General features: G+C 43.3%; 1 protein-coding gene across 1 annotated transcript in view; it reads right to left on the bottom strand.

Moving 5' to 3' along the window:
* Position 1: 1 nt before the first annotated feature.
* The window catches only part of TTC3 (tetratricopeptide repeat domain 3), a 69,588-nt gene continuing 52,655 nt past the window's right edge, over positions 2-16,934 (bottom strand). Inside the window, 18 exon segments of the mRNA XM_062488191.1 lie at positions 2-150; positions 153-273; positions 479-676; positions 766-895; positions 1,421-1,824; positions 8,008-8,010; positions 9,584-9,679; positions 10,089-10,182; positions 10,671-10,771; positions 11,052-11,148; positions 11,441-11,509; positions 12,198-12,337; positions 12,537-12,686; positions 13,133-13,198; positions 14,252-15,071; positions 15,255-15,404; positions 15,510-15,586; positions 16,583-16,639. Of these exon segments, the coding sequence (XP_062344175.1) occupies positions 8-150; positions 153-273; positions 479-676; positions 766-895; positions 1,421-1,824; positions 8,008-8,010; positions 9,584-9,679; positions 10,089-10,182; positions 10,671-10,771; positions 11,052-11,148; positions 11,441-11,509; positions 12,198-12,337; positions 12,537-12,686; positions 13,133-13,198; positions 14,252-15,071; positions 15,255-15,404; positions 15,510-15,586; positions 16,583-16,639 (2,916 nt within the window). The 3' untranslated portion in view covers positions 2-7.

Here is a 16,934-nt window from a genome sequence, read left to right on the forward strand (position 1 = left end):
TGATGAATCATTTTACTTTAAAAATACCTAAAGCTTTCTGCCAGTCAGGCTGGCTGTGGCTCAAGTTCAGGGGGCAAAGGCTGGAAAAGGAAACTGTGCCCTGATGTGTAAGCACTGAAGGGAAAGGGGAGGGTAAAGGGGTTGTTTTTGGAGGTGGAGATCAGGAACAAGAGCAGGACTCACCTCTCTGTGGAAGTGATGGCCACACTCGAGCTCCCAGCAGTCTTTCCTCAGCTCATCGTGACAGATGGTGCAGGGATCCTCACTGGAGGCCTGGCCAGGAAAGGAATGTTCAGTTACTTAAAAACCATCAGCAATTAACCAGCACATTCTACTCAATTAACGAGGTCACTGACTTGAACCAATTCTGTTGAAGCTTTTGTACACAGAATAAACGAGGCAATTATTTTTTTTTTTCTCAGGATTATTTCGTGTCTGGTACAAAGCAACAACTCCATCAAAACAGAGGAAAACTTACACCATCGTCCTGCTTCTTCCATTTGGCTTTAGGTGCAGCTGCAGCATTCCCCCAGGCCTGCAGGTTTGGCTGAGAGGGGTTTTTACTGGAGGAGGTTTTAGGGGCGGGTGCTGCCCGGGGGGAGCCGGGGGCGATTCCTTCCGCAGGCACTTCCCGGCTCCTCGGGGAATGCACGGCTCTGCCTGCCGGGGGTGGTGCCTGCACAGGGATCAGAAAGGAATTGTGTTCTTGGGGCTGTGCTGCTCCATTTTCCATATGGAGAACGGGAGCAGCTGCAGCCCCGGTACCTTGGGCTGCTGCTGCTGCTGCTGCAGGATGAGCTCCGTGACCCCACTGAGGATTTCCTCCGGGCTCAGGTCTGCCCCCGCGTTCCCATTTCTCCTCTGCACGTCCTTGATGAAGGCAATGAGGTCTAAGCTGGAGGGACAGGAAAGGCAGGATCAGGGATGGCCCCAGGAGAGCACTGCAGGTTCCCTGTTTGATCCCAGCAGGATCAAGAGACACCAACTTCTCCCATGAACTGGAGCCTGCTGCCAATGGCTCTCAGTAACCAGGATGAAACCCCTGAACAGTCATCAGAATCATGGAATGGCTTCCATGGCTGGGAGAGACCTGAATTTTCATCCCATTCCCACCCCCTTCCAAGACCTCCCACTGTCCCAGACTGTTCCCAGCCCCAGTGTCCAACCTGGCCTTGAGCACCACCAGGGATCCAGGGGCAGCCACAGCAAATCTGGGAATTCCACCCCAGCCCCTGCCCACCCTGCCAGGGAACAATTCCTAATTCCCAATATCCCATCCAGCCCCTGTCCTCTGTAATTTAAACCCATTCCCCCTTGTCCTGCCCCTCCATTTCTTGTCAGCAGAACAAAATCCATTCTTTTTTGCACTTCATCCCTGGCTCTTCAGTCCTTGTTTCACAGCACTCCTTCAATCCAGTACCTGCTGTAGTTTGGGAACATACTCTGGAGCTGGGCAAAAACATTTTCAATTCTTTTTGGAAGCTTTGTGTTGTTTAGAATTCCAGAAGGCCTGGGTTGCAGAGCTGAGGGATCCTGGTTGGGCTGGACATGCTGGGAATTATTTCCAGAAATCCCTGATGGGCAGGATGGTTTGAGTTTACTGGCATGTGATCCCTCTGGAGCTTTGGGATGTGTTTTCCCAGCTGCAGAGGAAGCCTCAGAGGTGGCAGGTGCTGGCTTAGCTCTGGTCTGTGCTTGGAGTGGAGGCTGGGCTGGAGCTTTTCCATCAGAACTCAAAAATGCAGGAAGGGCATGGGGATGTGCAGATGCTGAGGAACAGGTGACAATGGCAGGGTCACACATGGGAGATCTTCCTGGTATTGTCTAGGAAACAAACACATTGAACAAACACAGGGAAACAGTGATTAAAACCAGTCCAGCTGAGCTCTGGAGCATCTGCTGCATCAACTGTGCCAGGTTTGGTTGTGCCCAGGATCTCAAAGGTGACATCAGTTTGTCTTAGGGACTCCCTTACATCAGGGCAGTTGTTTGACCTCATGATTATTTCTCTTCTAAAAGGTCACTCTGGTGTTACCACAGAAAATAATAAATTCCAAATGCAGAACAAGAGGCACCAAAGTTGCACTTCCCCAGTAAGTTGGTGGTGATTAAGTTGTTTCCATGTTGTGTGTCAAGAAATAAAGGACAGACCTAAAAAGAAGTGGGGAGTTATGCAGGAAAGCAGGAGTGAAACTTGTAGAAGCCCAGAAAATTGTAATAACTATCTCAAATATTAGACCAGAGCCCTGAATCTAAATTACACCCAGAACAAAAACAAACAAATAACCCCCAAAAAACCCCACAACCAAACAACCACAAACCAATATTTTCTACAAAGAAAAAAAAACAACTTAAAAAGGACAAAAAAAGAAATTGCTTTGATTTGAGCAAAGCATGGGTGGAACATGAAGAAATGTCTGTGAACATGTGAATTATTAAACCCATACTGTGCTGTTGCACACACTGATCTTAGCCAAGCAGGAATTGTTGTATTTTCATCAGGTCCCCCCAAACATCCTCTCATGATTCTTGTTGGGATTCCATCGTTCCTCATGATCCTTATTACAACTAAACAAGAATTCTGTTCAACTACCAAACAATCATTGCATTTAACAACCACATTGTTTACCATATGATGATCACACAGGTGCAGTCTCACCTGATCTAATTCATTCCCAGGGCCCAGTTCCCTTTCCCAGGCCTACCAGACCCAACCTTTCCTTCCAAACACTGAATCTATTGTATACAATTCCCACGATTTCAGAAACATGTTAACCCTACACTATCAACAGTGCAAGGACATTCAAGGGGAGGTGCTAGAAGCAGCCGAGGCAGAACTATGGGGAGGGCCAGTTCTGCAAGGGTTGGGCTTGAATGAGTGCAGGTATTGCAAACAGGAAGGGCACTGGAAGACAGAGTGCCCAAACTGGTTTTTCCAGGGCGAGCAGTTCCAGCAGGGAGAAGTTGCCAAGGCAATGGTGTTACATGCTGGGTGGAAAGAATCCACACCCCAGGAACCTCTGGTACCTTACAGTTAGGGGAAAAAAGTTAAATTTTTCATTGATGCAGGGGCTACCCACTCGGTCTTAAATGACCTAGAAGGCTGAACTGGGAATAAATCAACCACAATAGCTGGAGCCACAGGGAAGGAGGAAGATCAGCCATTCCTACAACCCTTAGATTTGTGTTTTGGGAACAAAGTATTAACCCAGGAGTTCTTGTATGTGCCCGAATGCCCTGTTCCACTTCTAGGTCGAGATTTACTGGCAAAGCTTGATGCAGTAATTACCTTTGAGAATGGGGAACTACTAATGAAGGTACCCGAGTCTGAAACAGGAAAAGTTTTAATGATAAAAGAGAAAGTGGTTCCTGTAATCCCGAGGGAAGTAGAAGATGGAGTGATCCCCTCTGAATGGGAAACAGATGTACCTGGAAAATCTAAACTAGCACAGCCAGTACATGTGGAATTAAGGGAGGGAGCAAAGCCATACAGGTCAAACAGCATCCTAGAAAAACAGAAGCATGGCAAGGAATAGCAAAGACTATTGATAAATTCTTAAAAGACCAAATTCTAGAAGAATGCCAATCAGAATATAATACACCAATATTCCCAGTAAAGAAACCCAGTGGGGCTTATAGGCTAGTACAGGATCTAAGGGCAGTAAGTGAAATAACTGAAGACATTTATCCAGTAGTTGCCAATCCCTACACACTGCTGACATCCATAAAAGAGATATATAAATGGTTTACTGTAACTCATCTAAAAGATGCTTTCCTCTGCATACCCCTTGACAAAGAAAGTAGGAAACTGTTTGCCTTGAGTGGGAAAATCCAGGAAATGGAAGAAAGACCCAGCTCACCTGGACACGACTACCCCAAGGATTTAAGAACAGCCCGAGCCTATTTGGAAACCAACTGGTAAAGGAGCCAGGGATGTGGACCAAAGAGGGGCAAGTACCAAGAGACCAATACCTTTTGTTGCAGTATGCTGGTGATACACTGATAGTGACAGAAGAAAAGGCAACCTGCATGAAGGGAACAACTGAGATTTTGAATTCACTGGGAATGGGAGGATACAAAGTGTCTAGAGAAAAGGCACAGACTGCCCAACAGGCTGTAATTTGCCTGGGATGTGAAATCTCACAAGGACAGATAAAACTAGGTACTAACTGTATCCAAGCTATTTGTGCTATTCCAGAGCCCCGGAGTCTCCACAAGCTGCGAGTCTTCCTTGGGATGGCAGGGGGGTGTCATCTGTGGATCATGGACTGTGGACTAATTGCCAAACCCCTGTATGAGGCTCAGAAGACACAGCCGTTCACCTGGGGCAAACCACAGAAAGAATCCTTCCTAAAATCAAAAGAAGCACTGACGACTGCTCCAGCATTAGGGTTACCTGATGTGTCTAAAGGCTTTCAGCTGTTTGTACATGAAAGGCTGCACCAGGCACTGGGAGTCCTGACCCAACCTTAGGGAAGCTGGAAAAGGCAGCTTCTGTTTTTCCCAACTCGACAATGTAAGTGCTGGATGCCCTTCGTGTCTGAGGGCAGTCACAGCCACTGCAATGCTGATACAAGAAGCCAGGAAGCTCAGGGTGGGAAGACATACAGATGTCTGTGTGCCACACATGGTAACCACTGTTTTAGAGCAAAAGGGGGCCACTGGCTATCTCCAAGCAGGGTGATAAAATTCCAGGTAATCCTGACCGAGCAGGATGATGGATGTCACATTAAAGCAACTAACCTTTTGAATCCAGCCTTGTTCCTAGGTACCACAACTGAAGAAGGCCCATCAGAGCATGACTGTGTAGAAGTAATAGGATGCACCTATTCAGAGAGAGAAGACCTAAAAGATGTCCCATTAGAGCAACCAGAGTGGGAGCTATTCACAGATGGAAGCAGCTTCGTGGGGAACTGAACCAGATACACTGGGTATGCAGTAACAACAATCAGTACAGTAGCTGAGGCAAGAGCATTACCACCAAAAACATCTGCCCAAAGGGCAGAACTGTTTGCCTTAACCAGAGCACTAGAACTGAGTGAAGGGAAAAAGGTGAACATATGGACTGACTCAAAATATGCTTTTGGAGTGGTGCATGTGCAAGGAGCACTGTGGAAAGAAAGAGGACTCGCATTAAACACCAAGATAGAATCCTGCAATTGATAAAAGCAGTGCAAAAACCTGAGCGAGTGGCAATTACACGCTGTAAAGCACACCAGTCAGGAGGTTCCAAAATTTGTGAGGGAAATCTGAACTGGACAGCCCAACAGGTTGCTCAAAAGGTGCAAACAGCAGTGGCATTGATACCTTTAAAACTTAATGTATCTCAGTTCAATTTGCCTCTAAAACCAAAATATTCAGCAGAAGATGAGAGACTGGGACGTTTGCTGAATGCACAACAGAATTCAGAAGGGTGGTATGTAACTACACAGGGCAAACAGTGGTACCCCCTTGATAATGAGAGAAGTTCTACAAGTTAAACAGAATAAATGTCACTGGGGTGCAGAAGCATTGGTGAAATTGCTAAAATGAAATTTAATCTCGGTACGAATGTTAACAATGGCAAAAATCAGTAATGACAAAATGTGAGATTTGCTTGAAAACAACCCAGTTGCTAGAGGACAGGCACAGCTGAGAAGAAGATGGGTAGGGATAGAAGCAGGAGACTACTGGCAGGTAGATTATTTTGTGGAGTTACCACGAACGTGAGGATACAAATATCTGTTAGTGGGGGATGACACATTTTCTGGATGGCCAGAAGCCCTTCCCTGTCACTCAAACCAAGCAAAAGAAACAGTTAAATGGTTACTACAAGAGATCATTCCCAGATTTGGGGTGCCTATAGGGATATCATCAGATAGGGGCCCACGTTTTATAGCCACAGTGGGAAAAGAAGTGAGTGGCTTGCTAGGAATAACTTGGGACCTCCACACACCCAGAGACCCCAGTCCAGTGGACAGGTAGAGAGGATGAATCAGACATTAAAGAGGCAAATCAGTAAAATATGCCAAGAAGCCAAACTGCAGTGGCCACAAGCTTTACCCATAGCAATGCTGAGGATCTGGATAAAGCCTGGAAGTGGGATGTCAGTCAGTCCTTATGAGATATTGTATGGAAACCATATGAATCTCCTAAACCTAACCCAAATGTATATGTCACAGGGAAGCAGTGTATAAGAAGTGTATAATTATGTTCTGTCTCTTGGGAAAACTTTAGCTCAGCTTTGGAGTGCCCTCATATGGAACAGGCTGCTGACTCTTGAGAATGCAGTTCACAACATCCATCCAGGAGACGATGTGTACATTAAGACTTGGAATGAAGAACCATTAAAAGAGAGGTGGAGTGGACCCTACCAGGTGCTGTTGACCACTTTTACAGCAGTCAAGGTGGCTGGAGTGCATCCCTGGATCCACTATACCCGAGTGAAGAAAGTCCGGCCTGTACTGTGGCCTGCACAGGCTGTAGGACCAACAAAGCTGCAGATAAGAAGTGTTTAATTGTTTTAAATGATGTCAGGAATTGTGCCAATGCTCATTTTATGGTTATTAATGTCACCAGCTGGAATTAATGTTGCTTTGGGATACAGAATGCAAAAGGATCAGCAGACCACTCTTCATTCCAGAATGAAGAGGGAGGTCCAGGCAGAAACTCGGGTGATAAAGGCTCCCAATGCAATTCCGGCTGAGAATGTAATGATTGGATTAGTCAAAGATTTTGCCAAAATGCAGAACACCAGTAGAATAACTGTCTGTCTGCCAATACCAAAGGCAGTGAGAGACCCAATAAGCTGGGGAATCATAAAGTCAAAATTACCTGAAATACAAAAGAACAAAACAATTGCATGTAAACAAGTACCAGCGTGGAGGCAAATAATCCAAGAGACCTGGAAGCAATAGGGGAATGGATGAGGCCTTTGAGGAAACAGGACTGTATTTCAAGTCATGGAAAGGTAGGACAAATCATAGAATGATGGGTTGAAGATCAAAACCTCACAAACTGGGAATGCTTCCTGCCACACTATGAAGAGATTAAAGAGAATACCACAGAGACCCTTCTTCTATGGAAATGTGAGGAAAATTGGAAAGGTCAAATGGAATCCTGGGACAGTGCATGGTCCACGAGTATACTTCAGAAATTTCAATAAATGGCAAATACCCTTTGGTGCATTAAATGGGAAGGCCCTGAGAATGAAACAGATCCAGCAGTGATGAACACTGTCACTAGCAATAGAATAAAGGCAGAAAAAGCAAGCTGGTGGGCATGTAATAAAACTTATTTGCACTTCTGACGACATAAAGGCAAAACAAATGCCACCACTGGCAGGAGCCTTGCAAATTGGTTGTGTCTGCAGAGGGATCAAACACAAAACAAGGTAAAGTGGATTATAAAATAGTAGTGGGATGTGGAAAGAGTACAATCCAAAAGTCCAGGACAATTTGTGTGGGTAACAAGAGATGGTACCTGGACAACACATCTGCCTGTAGATGGGAAGGTAAAAGAAATAACCCTGGGCCTCCCTACTTTATGTCCAGTTTGGAAAAAATCCCCATTTAATGGAAAACACCAACTTCTGCAGGTAAGAACAAGACGAGAAGTTCCAGATCAGGATGAAACTTGGCAAGAACCCTCTAGTGGAGTGAAATTTGGGTGGGCCCTGGAGTCTTTATTCGGTCCTATAGCAAACTAGTGAAATAGAGAAATGTTGTATAAAGTCACAGGTCAAGTAGATAGACTAGCAGGGGTCACCCAGGAAGGATTTAAAGAACTAAAGGTGCAATTACAAAATTGACTTGAATTGACTTTTGCACCACAAAAATGACTTTACAAAACCCACTGGCCTTAGATACATTACTCCTGAAAGAGCATGGGGTGTGTGGATTTGTAAAAGGACAAAACTGATCATTGCTGCATCCACATCCCAAACGTAACTGCAGGTGTAGAATATTACATCAATCAGCTCAAACAAACAGAGCACGAGACACAGGAACAACAAAAGGACTTGACTACGAGCTGGTCAGACAAAATCTTCAAAGGGTTAGGATGGAATGTGAGTTCATGGGTTTAGTCAATCATGGAGAGTTTGACAATCTTACTAATTATGTTCTCAGTGATTTGGTTAGTCTACAGCATCCTGAAAAGAGAAATACAGAGAAAGACATCCTGGAACCAAAAGATAATGAAAGCACTGACACGGGACAGAAATCCACACCCATCATCTTCAGGTTCCTCCAACATCCAAGACAATGGTTTTAACAACCACGGATTTGAAGATGAACATCAAGTAGAAACTCAGAAGCCAAAAGGACTGGTTCCTGTGAAAGCATTTGCACTTACTACAGTGAAGTGAAAATATTTTCAAAGGGGGGAAATGATAGCGTAGGGTTAAAATGTTTCTAAAATCCTGGGAATTGTATACAATAGATTCAGTGTTTGGAAGGAAAGGTTGGGAAAGGGAACTGGGCCCTGGGAATGAATTAGATCAGGTGAGACTGCACCTGTGTGATCATCATATGGTAAACAATGTGGTTGTTAAATGCAATGATTGTTTGGTAGTTGAACAGAATTGTTGTTTAGTTGTAATAAGGATCATGAGGAACGATGGAATCCCAACAAGAATCATGAGAGAGGATGTTTGGGGGGACCTGATGAAAATACAACAATTCCTGCTTGGCTAAGATCAGTGTGTGCAACAGCACAGTATGGGTTTAATAATTAATGCACAGTTATGTAATGAAAAGGGTATGAAAACATGTCCATGTGGAATCCATGTGGGGTCAGACCTGGGTTTGTACCCCTGGTTCCCAGAGCTCCTCAGTAAAAGCACCTGCATAAACCATCCTGGGACTGTGTGTGTCCACACTGACACTGGGACTCCATGGCCTGGGAGGGCTTTTCCAACCTCAGGGATCCTGGGATTCTGCATAATGAGACTTACCCAATGGATTTTGGGGCTGTTCAACCTGGAGAAGGCTCCAGAGAGCCTCTTCCAGCACCTAAAGAAGCTCTGTGAGAGCTGGAGAGGGACTTGGGACAAGGGATGGAGGGACAGACACACTGAGGGAATGGCCTCAAACTGAAAAATGATAGGTTTAGATGGGATATTGGGAATTAGGAATTGTTCCCTGGGAAGGTGAGGATGTCCTGGAATAGAATTCCCAGAGCAGCTGTGGCTGCCCCTGGATCCCTGGCAGTGCCCAAGGCCAGGTTGGACACTGGGGCTGGGAGCAGCCTGGGACACTGGGAGGTGTAGGGTTGGAACTGGAATATCTTTCAAGTCCCTTCCAACCCAAACCACCCTGGAATCCCAGGACTTCAGCACCACAGGAACCCTACAATGGGCAAAACCATCAGTGAGTCATTTTCAACTTCAAGCAGCTTGAGCCTCCCACAGGAGCTGGGAATGTGCTGCTCTCAGCTTCATCTCCATCCCCTCTTGCTCTGGAGCATCCCCTGGCTGCAGGGAGAGCTGGCACTCCGTGTGTCCATGGCTGCACACTCCAGCTCCCTGCACACCTCCCAGCACTGCTGGCAAGCCAAGGGGAATTTCAAGGACTGGACCTGCTGTGGAAGGTGGGATACTCACAACTGCCTGAGGACAAGGCAAATCCACAACTTCCACTTTACTGAGGCAGTCCCGGGCACCGTTTTTCACCAGCTCAATTTTTTCTTCATACTCAGCCTGCAGAAGGAAAACCAAGCATCAGCACCAACCTAAGCTCCCTCTTCACTAAAAATCACATTTTTCAGTGAACGTCTCAGAGAGCTCCCAGTTGGTTTTTCTTTAAGAAGTTCCACGGATTTCTAAAGGTCACCAACAAAAAAAAAACCAACCAGGTTTGTTAATGTGGGACCCAATTTTGAAGCAAGTGTATAAAGGGCAGATTTTTGCCTTTAAAAAAAGGTGAATATATCCACTATAAAATTACCAACCTGGACTCCAAACTGTCTCTTTCTTTCGTAATGAAAAAGAAAAACCTCCCCTCAGCATTTGTAGGACAAGCTACCGTGTTATGAGAACAATTTAACCTTATTTAATGTTTCATTTCCAAAGTTAACTGACAAGCTTGTGGAGAGAAATGAAGTTTTACCTCGACTTCTTCCAGTTGTTTCTTGACATTTGAAATAAATACTTCCCAGGAATCAATTTGGGACTTCAACACAGGAGCTGCTGAAGCTGAGCTGCTGGAACATTTGAGGATTTGCAGTTAAAACTCCAACATTCCCATTATTTTGAAGACCAGTGGTGGTGATGTCCCAACAGTTCCTCCCTCAACAATTAACCCCAGTTAAAGTCTTCAAGGGATTTCAGGTTAAAATCAGTTACACTGCAGCCCTTTTCTAGGGATACTGGCAGGAATAACTGGAAATATTATTATTATCATCATCATCATCATTATTATTACCACCCAGATAATCTGATTTTCCCCGCTCAGAAAGACACAAGGATAAGGATGACACTCAATTTCCAGCTGAATTTTCTTTGGGACAATATTATTTACCCCAACTCTGTGCACTTTTATATTAGGATTACAGTATTTCATATAAATATTATATGTTCCATATAACTACAGAACATAAAACTGTATTTGTTATAGACTATAAAATAAATATTATATAGTAAATAATTAGCAAGCAGGAATAGTGTAATTCCTGGTGGGAACTCCCAGTACCTGCACAGTGCCTTCAGAATCCTGAGATTTCCTTCTGCCTTGGCAATGGTGCATTTGAGCTTCCAGATTTCAGTTTCCTTCCAGGTCTGGAGCACTGAGACCTGTGACAAAACAAAAACACAACAAAATAAAAAAACATGTGAAAAAAAGAGGGGAAAAAAAAGGGATAAAACCTTAAACCAGATTTTAGTAAGAATTTAAACAAGAGTTTGAGGACACAAAGTGTACACACAGTTCCTACAGTGAGGAATTTTCAAGTGGAATTTCCATCCTTGGTACTTCCAATATTTAATCAACAGTTTTGATATAATTTCCCCACCTTCAATCAGCACAACCTCAGCTCTAACAAAAGGTTTTGAAGGATTTTGTTTTTGGTTGTACCTCTGCTTTAACAGCTCTTTTCTCACACTCCTGGCTGTCATTTTGACTCTTTTTTATCAGCTCTTCCAATTTGCCTTTCTCATTAGCAAATTTATTACTGCGAAAGAAAAAGAAATGAAATATTTGAGTAACATTCACAGCAGAGCAGTATTTAAAATTTATGCCATTTCTGAGTTTTTTTAGCAGCTACTCATGTGTCATGTAATTAAGGGAAATGTATGAGAGTATTCTTTTCTTTATACTAAATATTAGTATTCACTTAAGGCAATTAAAAGCAAACTAACATAGTAAGAAATATGGGTTTAAAGTGCTTTTTTTTTTTCTCCTAAGCCTTTACCCAGAGTGAAGCAGAAAAACATAAATATTGCTGAAAGGGACATGAGTTTTACCTGGTCTCCAGAAATGTATTTAAACACTGGTTATACTGCTTTTCCTTGTCATCAATGACCTTCAAATACCTACAGGAAAGGAACACTGATAAAGCTTGTTGTGGAAAAGGTTTATTGGCAAATCTGGAACATGCTCCTCTATAACCACCAGGACAATCTGTAGGTTTGAAATCTTCTTTAATCCCAGAGGAATTATGGAATTCCCAGCCCTGGAAGTGTTCAAGGCCAGCTTGGAGAAACCTGGCACAGTGGGAGGAGTCCCTGCTCATGGCAGGGGGTGGAACTAAATGGTCTTTAAGATCCATCCCAACCCAAATTATTCAGGGATTCTATTCTAAATGCATTTAAATTTATTGCTAATAAAGGAGTAATTAATATAAAAAATCAGGGTTGATGATTTTTCAGGAGTGATTTGGCCCCAAACTACTTAAGAATAAAGATAAAACAAAGGCATTCAAGGACCAAAGTCTGGGCTCTGCAAAGTGAGAGAGGACATTAAAATACAGTAGGAACTGCCAAACCTGATTAGGAGAAGTATTGCTAAAGCAGTTTCTTGAGTTATCTAAAAGCCATTTTAGATGTTTACCTGTAATTTGCCAAAAAATTCAAAATAAGAGAGCGGCCACGTCCATCTTTCAGCCTGATACTGGGAGAAAATGTCTGGCTGGTTTCACAGCCAAGGACTGAATTTCCCTGAAGAGTTCTGAAGGCTTCAGACTGTCAGAATGAGGGGAAATAAATCTTTTTACAACTGTACCTCTCATTGGTGTCCGAGTGTTTTTTAACTGTGCCCCTCAGTGCTTTTAAGTTCTCTCGATTCTCTTTCTTCTCCTGCTGCCATTTCTTCATTTGTGTTTCTGAGTCTTGGTGGAACCAATGCAGCTCATTCTGGGACACCTGAAGGCAGAAAAGAAGAGAACTTCATTTCTGAAAATTGTGGTTTATTCCAATAAAAGCTGGAGCAGACTGAGGATATTTGGAATGGTCTGGGTGGGAAGGGCACCTCCCTCCATGCCAGCCCTGTCCAGCCTGGCCTTGGACACTTCCAGGGATCCAGAGGATTCCACAACCTCTGATGCACGGGGGAAAGCTTTACCTCAGTCTCTTGGATACTTTTTTCCAAGAGCTCTTCCAAAGCCCTAACTTCCTCCAAGCTCCTGCCTTGTAACTGCTCTAATTTCTCCTCTGCTTCTCCGAGTTGTTCTTTCAATACGTGGTGCTCCTTTTCCATGCGGAGAATATCGCCCTGAAAATTAATCAGTTACAAAAACCAGTTTGATTTATAGCTGTTACCAGGTCAAAGGCCACATTTTCTCACTTTTATCTCCTGGCACAGATATAAACCTGCCATTAACACCACTCTGAACTGTCTCTATGCCCAAATGGAGTATTTAACTCCAGGTTTTTGAGAGAGGAAATACCTCAAAAACATTTGACATCTGAATAGCTCAAAGCACAGCCATCAGAACAAATATCAAACAGCAGAACAAAACTCAAAAATCATCTCCTTGTGGGGCTGGGTGATGTTTCCAAGAACATCAAAGAACACAAAGACACGCAAACAACCCAAAATACAAAATATCTGTTAAAACCTGTTGTTTTCAGAGAACTTTCATTTCTTCAATATTCAGGTTTTGGGCACTCCTTTGACCTCCTTCATGAGAAATGTAAACCAGGATGCAAGGAACTTACTTGTTGATTTTCAAATGGATGGAAAGGCAAAGTATTGGTTTCCCTATCAGCAACTTCCTTATTTACCTAGAACGCACACACACAAAAAAAAGAGATTTGATTAAAAAGCTTCTTAGTTCATAGATCTGGAGCTTTTGTACCTCACTGAGGGTTTTACAAATCCAACTCTAGTTGGAGCCAATCCAGGCCTACAAATGATGTAGGAAAACATAGTGGAGGTGTTTCTGAAAGGCTTCTTTTTTTTTTTTTTTTTTTTTTTTAGTTTCCTGATTTCATTGACCACGAGCAATTCCAGGGAGATCTGTGAGCCTTTAAACAAAGCCATGCTCTAAATATCTGAAAAATTAAGATTTGCAAGAAGTGGTAGAGAATGAGAAGGTCCCTCCGAGACTCCTCCACAAATCCAAATCTTCAAATGTTGTGGAAGTGAAAATAAATCCCTGAACTCATCACAGAAGGAAAAATAATGATACAGAAGGACTTTGCTTCATCTCTACGTGAAGCTGAAACTTGTGTGCAGCAGCTCCCTCTGGGATACCCAGGGAAGAGAGCTGCAAAGACTTCGGGCACAACAAAACTCAGTGAGCAGCTCTGAGAATTACAAATGAAAAACGAGTATCACAGAAAGTGGCAGCAACTTCAGCTGGAAATTCTCAGGAATCATGGAATGCTCTGGGTTGGAAGGGACCTTGAAAATCATCTCATCCCAGCCCTGCCATGGCAGGGACACCTCCCACTGTCCCAGGTTGTTCCAAACCCCAGTGTCCAACCTGGAACTGAACATTCCAGGGATCCAGGGGCAGCCACAGCAAATCTGGGAATTCCATCCCAGTCCCTCATTACCACCCCAGGGAACAATTCCTAATGCCCAGTATCCCATCCAATGCTGCTCTGAAGCCATTCCCTGTGTCCTGTCCCTCCATCCCTTGGCAATTGTCTCTCTCCATGTTTCCTGCAGCTCCTCCAGGCCCTGCAAGGCCACCCTGAGCTCAGCCCAAAGCTTCTCCTGTGCAGGTGAACAATGCCAGCTCTGCCAGCCTTTCCTCCCAGCACAGCTGCTCCATCCCTCTGCTCATCCTTAAAAAATCCCTCCAGCATTGCTCCCTTCCCACTCCTTACCTGAACAGCCATCATCCTCGTGTGAGGATTGCTCTTCAGCTCAGGTTTATCTCTCTTTCCTTTTTCCTTCCTAACCCAGTCACCACCCTCAGCATCCCTTGGGAAAGCAGAATCCTCCTTCTCCCCGTTTTCCGAGCAGCCCCGCAGGCCTCGGCTCCCCTGGACTGCAGCGGGCACAAACCCCTCGGGGCTGCCTTTCCCACGTGGAACTGCAGCTTTCTGCTTATCCCGACGAGCTGCAGGATCAGAATAGATCAATCCGGGCTGTTCCAGGACGGCAGGCAGGGGCAATATTCCGTATTGATAACCCCAGGAGCTCTGAGGCAAAAACAAAGGCAGGCCTGCAGGCTGAAAGGCCGTCAGAACCCCGGGATACGGCGCCTGGCTCTCCGTGGAATCAGCCTCGTTTTCCAGAGGGTGCCCAGGGAAGGAGCAGGGCAGATATGGGGGAGGCTGAAAATGTGATAAATCAGGAGGTGCTGACAAAGGGCACGACAGGGGCTTGAACTCCTGCGCGTAGGGATTCAAGGGCAGCTTGCTGCGGGAGCAATTCCCTCCCAAGTGGCCAGATGGATCCTCTTCCTTTTCATTCCCAGGTTCATTTCTGCTTGGATCTCCTTCAAAAAGGACCAAGTGCTTCCTTAATCCAATCAGATTATCCACCATGATGAAACGCAGGGATTTCAGCAGGAAGGGCTCCAGGCCGCCCTCGTCTTCCACCACCTTCCGAGTTTCCTCAGGGAAATTTTCATATTCCCCAATCAGTAATTTATTATTGATTTCCAGAGGGCCATGTTCTTCCAAGATTTGAGAGAAATAACTTAAAAGAGAGAGAGAGAGAGCATTGTTATAATTAATTGAAGTTTTTAAATGTATTTTCACAAACCCTTCCTTCACAGGCACGCATCAGGATTCCAATTAACACAAAAAAATTATTAAGTAAAATCAACCCCCCCCCCCCCCCCCAGCCCCAAAGCTGCTGAGTACAAAAATTTATACTCACTCATATAAATTCTCACAGATTGGATTTGCATTATTATTATTCATTTGATAATTGTTACTATTTGAATCATTATAAAGAGCCTCGAATTCCTCCAGTTGCTCCTGGAGATATTCTGGGATTACAAAGGGTTCATTTGAAAAATCTCTGTACCTTAAAAGTAATAAAAAACTAAAGTTAGCTCAGCCTTGGTGTTTTTAAGGGATTCTTCTCCAGCAATTTGGGACTTGGGCAATAAAAGCAGAATCAAATACTCACAAATTATTTTCTTCTATAAATATCTTCTCTTCGTCTCGTGGTGCTGTACTAACTCCACTGGATAATACTAAAATAGACTAATTAAAAACAGATTTTAGTTTTTATCTCACAAAAGCTCATGTAAAATAATCCACTGTAAAGACCAGGAGTCACTTATTTACAATGAATATTGTTCTTTACATTCATCGTGTTCATTATGAACTGCACAATCTCCAGGTAAAAGTTTTCAGTGCTAAGCTACAGCAAGGAAATTCTTAATTTAAAGTTATTAATTTCTTCTTCAGAATTTATCTGGGAAAAAGAAATTGGGATATTCAGCCCCAAAATCTCATTTTTTATACCGATTTCATTGAGATTTAATCAAAATTTCTTTTAAATTTGAGGCTGTGACAAATTTACCACGAGCAGGAGTTATCCCTAATTCCACTTGTGACTGGTTATTATTGCTATACCATTACAGACATTTTAGCTGTCCTCACTTTTTTAATCTCATTATTTAGAAATACACAAATAAATGCACCTAAGCCAGAACAGTAAGTCCTGAGGAAAAATCTGAAGTTTACTCTCTGAAATTCTAGAGAAAGGATAAAAAGGTGAGGGCAGGAGGCTGGATCTAAGGTTTTCAACAAAGCAAAATCCTCCAAAAGGCAGCATTTTCCAATAAAATCTATAAAATAATGAATAATTAGTAACATTCCTGAGCATGAAATGGAATTTTTGTACTGAATTCCCATCCTCCAACATGGAAAATGAAAATCACAACAATAACTCAGAATTAAGCCAGGGGAAGGTGCCTCCAGTCAGAGCCAAAATTAGTAATACATAAATTTTAAAACAGCTTTTATACTGATAAATTTTAACAGATCTGTGTCATTGGAGCCTTGACAGATTAATTTTACTTCAGGAAAAGCTACTTCAGGTAAGGAGTCTCCTCAAGGCATTTACAAAAACAGCTCCTACCCGTCTGAATGCCAGAAATTCTAAAAAAATCCCAATTTTAGGTGGGTTTTTAGCATTAAATAAGTGATATCTGCTTGGTAGCATCTGCTCGAGCAGTTTCTAAAGTTACTGACCTTTGAATCTTTCAAATTCTTCTTCCTGGTTTTGTTTTTAACTTTGATTTCATTATTCTGAAACGGAATATCAAACAAAGGCACAGAATTGGCAAATGCTGCTTCAGTTTCCCAAAGAAGACAAAGATGAAGGAACTGAAATCTGAATTAATTCTTTAACAGGACTGGGGTTACACATGAGCAGAATAATTACAGGTTAGTTTAGGTTGTAACTCTGAAATTAAAGCAGTTTTATCGTGCTGGTTTTCAATTCATTCTTGGATTTTCCCAACTCATGAAATGAAAAAGCAAAATATTCTGCATGTATTTGTGTGTACATTTAGAAATCTGAATTTTATTAATGTGTACATGA

Source organism: Cinclus cinclus, chromosome 2, assembly GCF_963662255.1.
Source record: "Cinclus cinclus chromosome 2, bCinCin1.1, whole genome shotgun sequence".
In the NCBI taxonomy this organism is placed as follows: domain Eukaryota; kingdom Metazoa; phylum Chordata; class Aves; order Passeriformes; family Cinclidae; genus Cinclus; species Cinclus cinclus.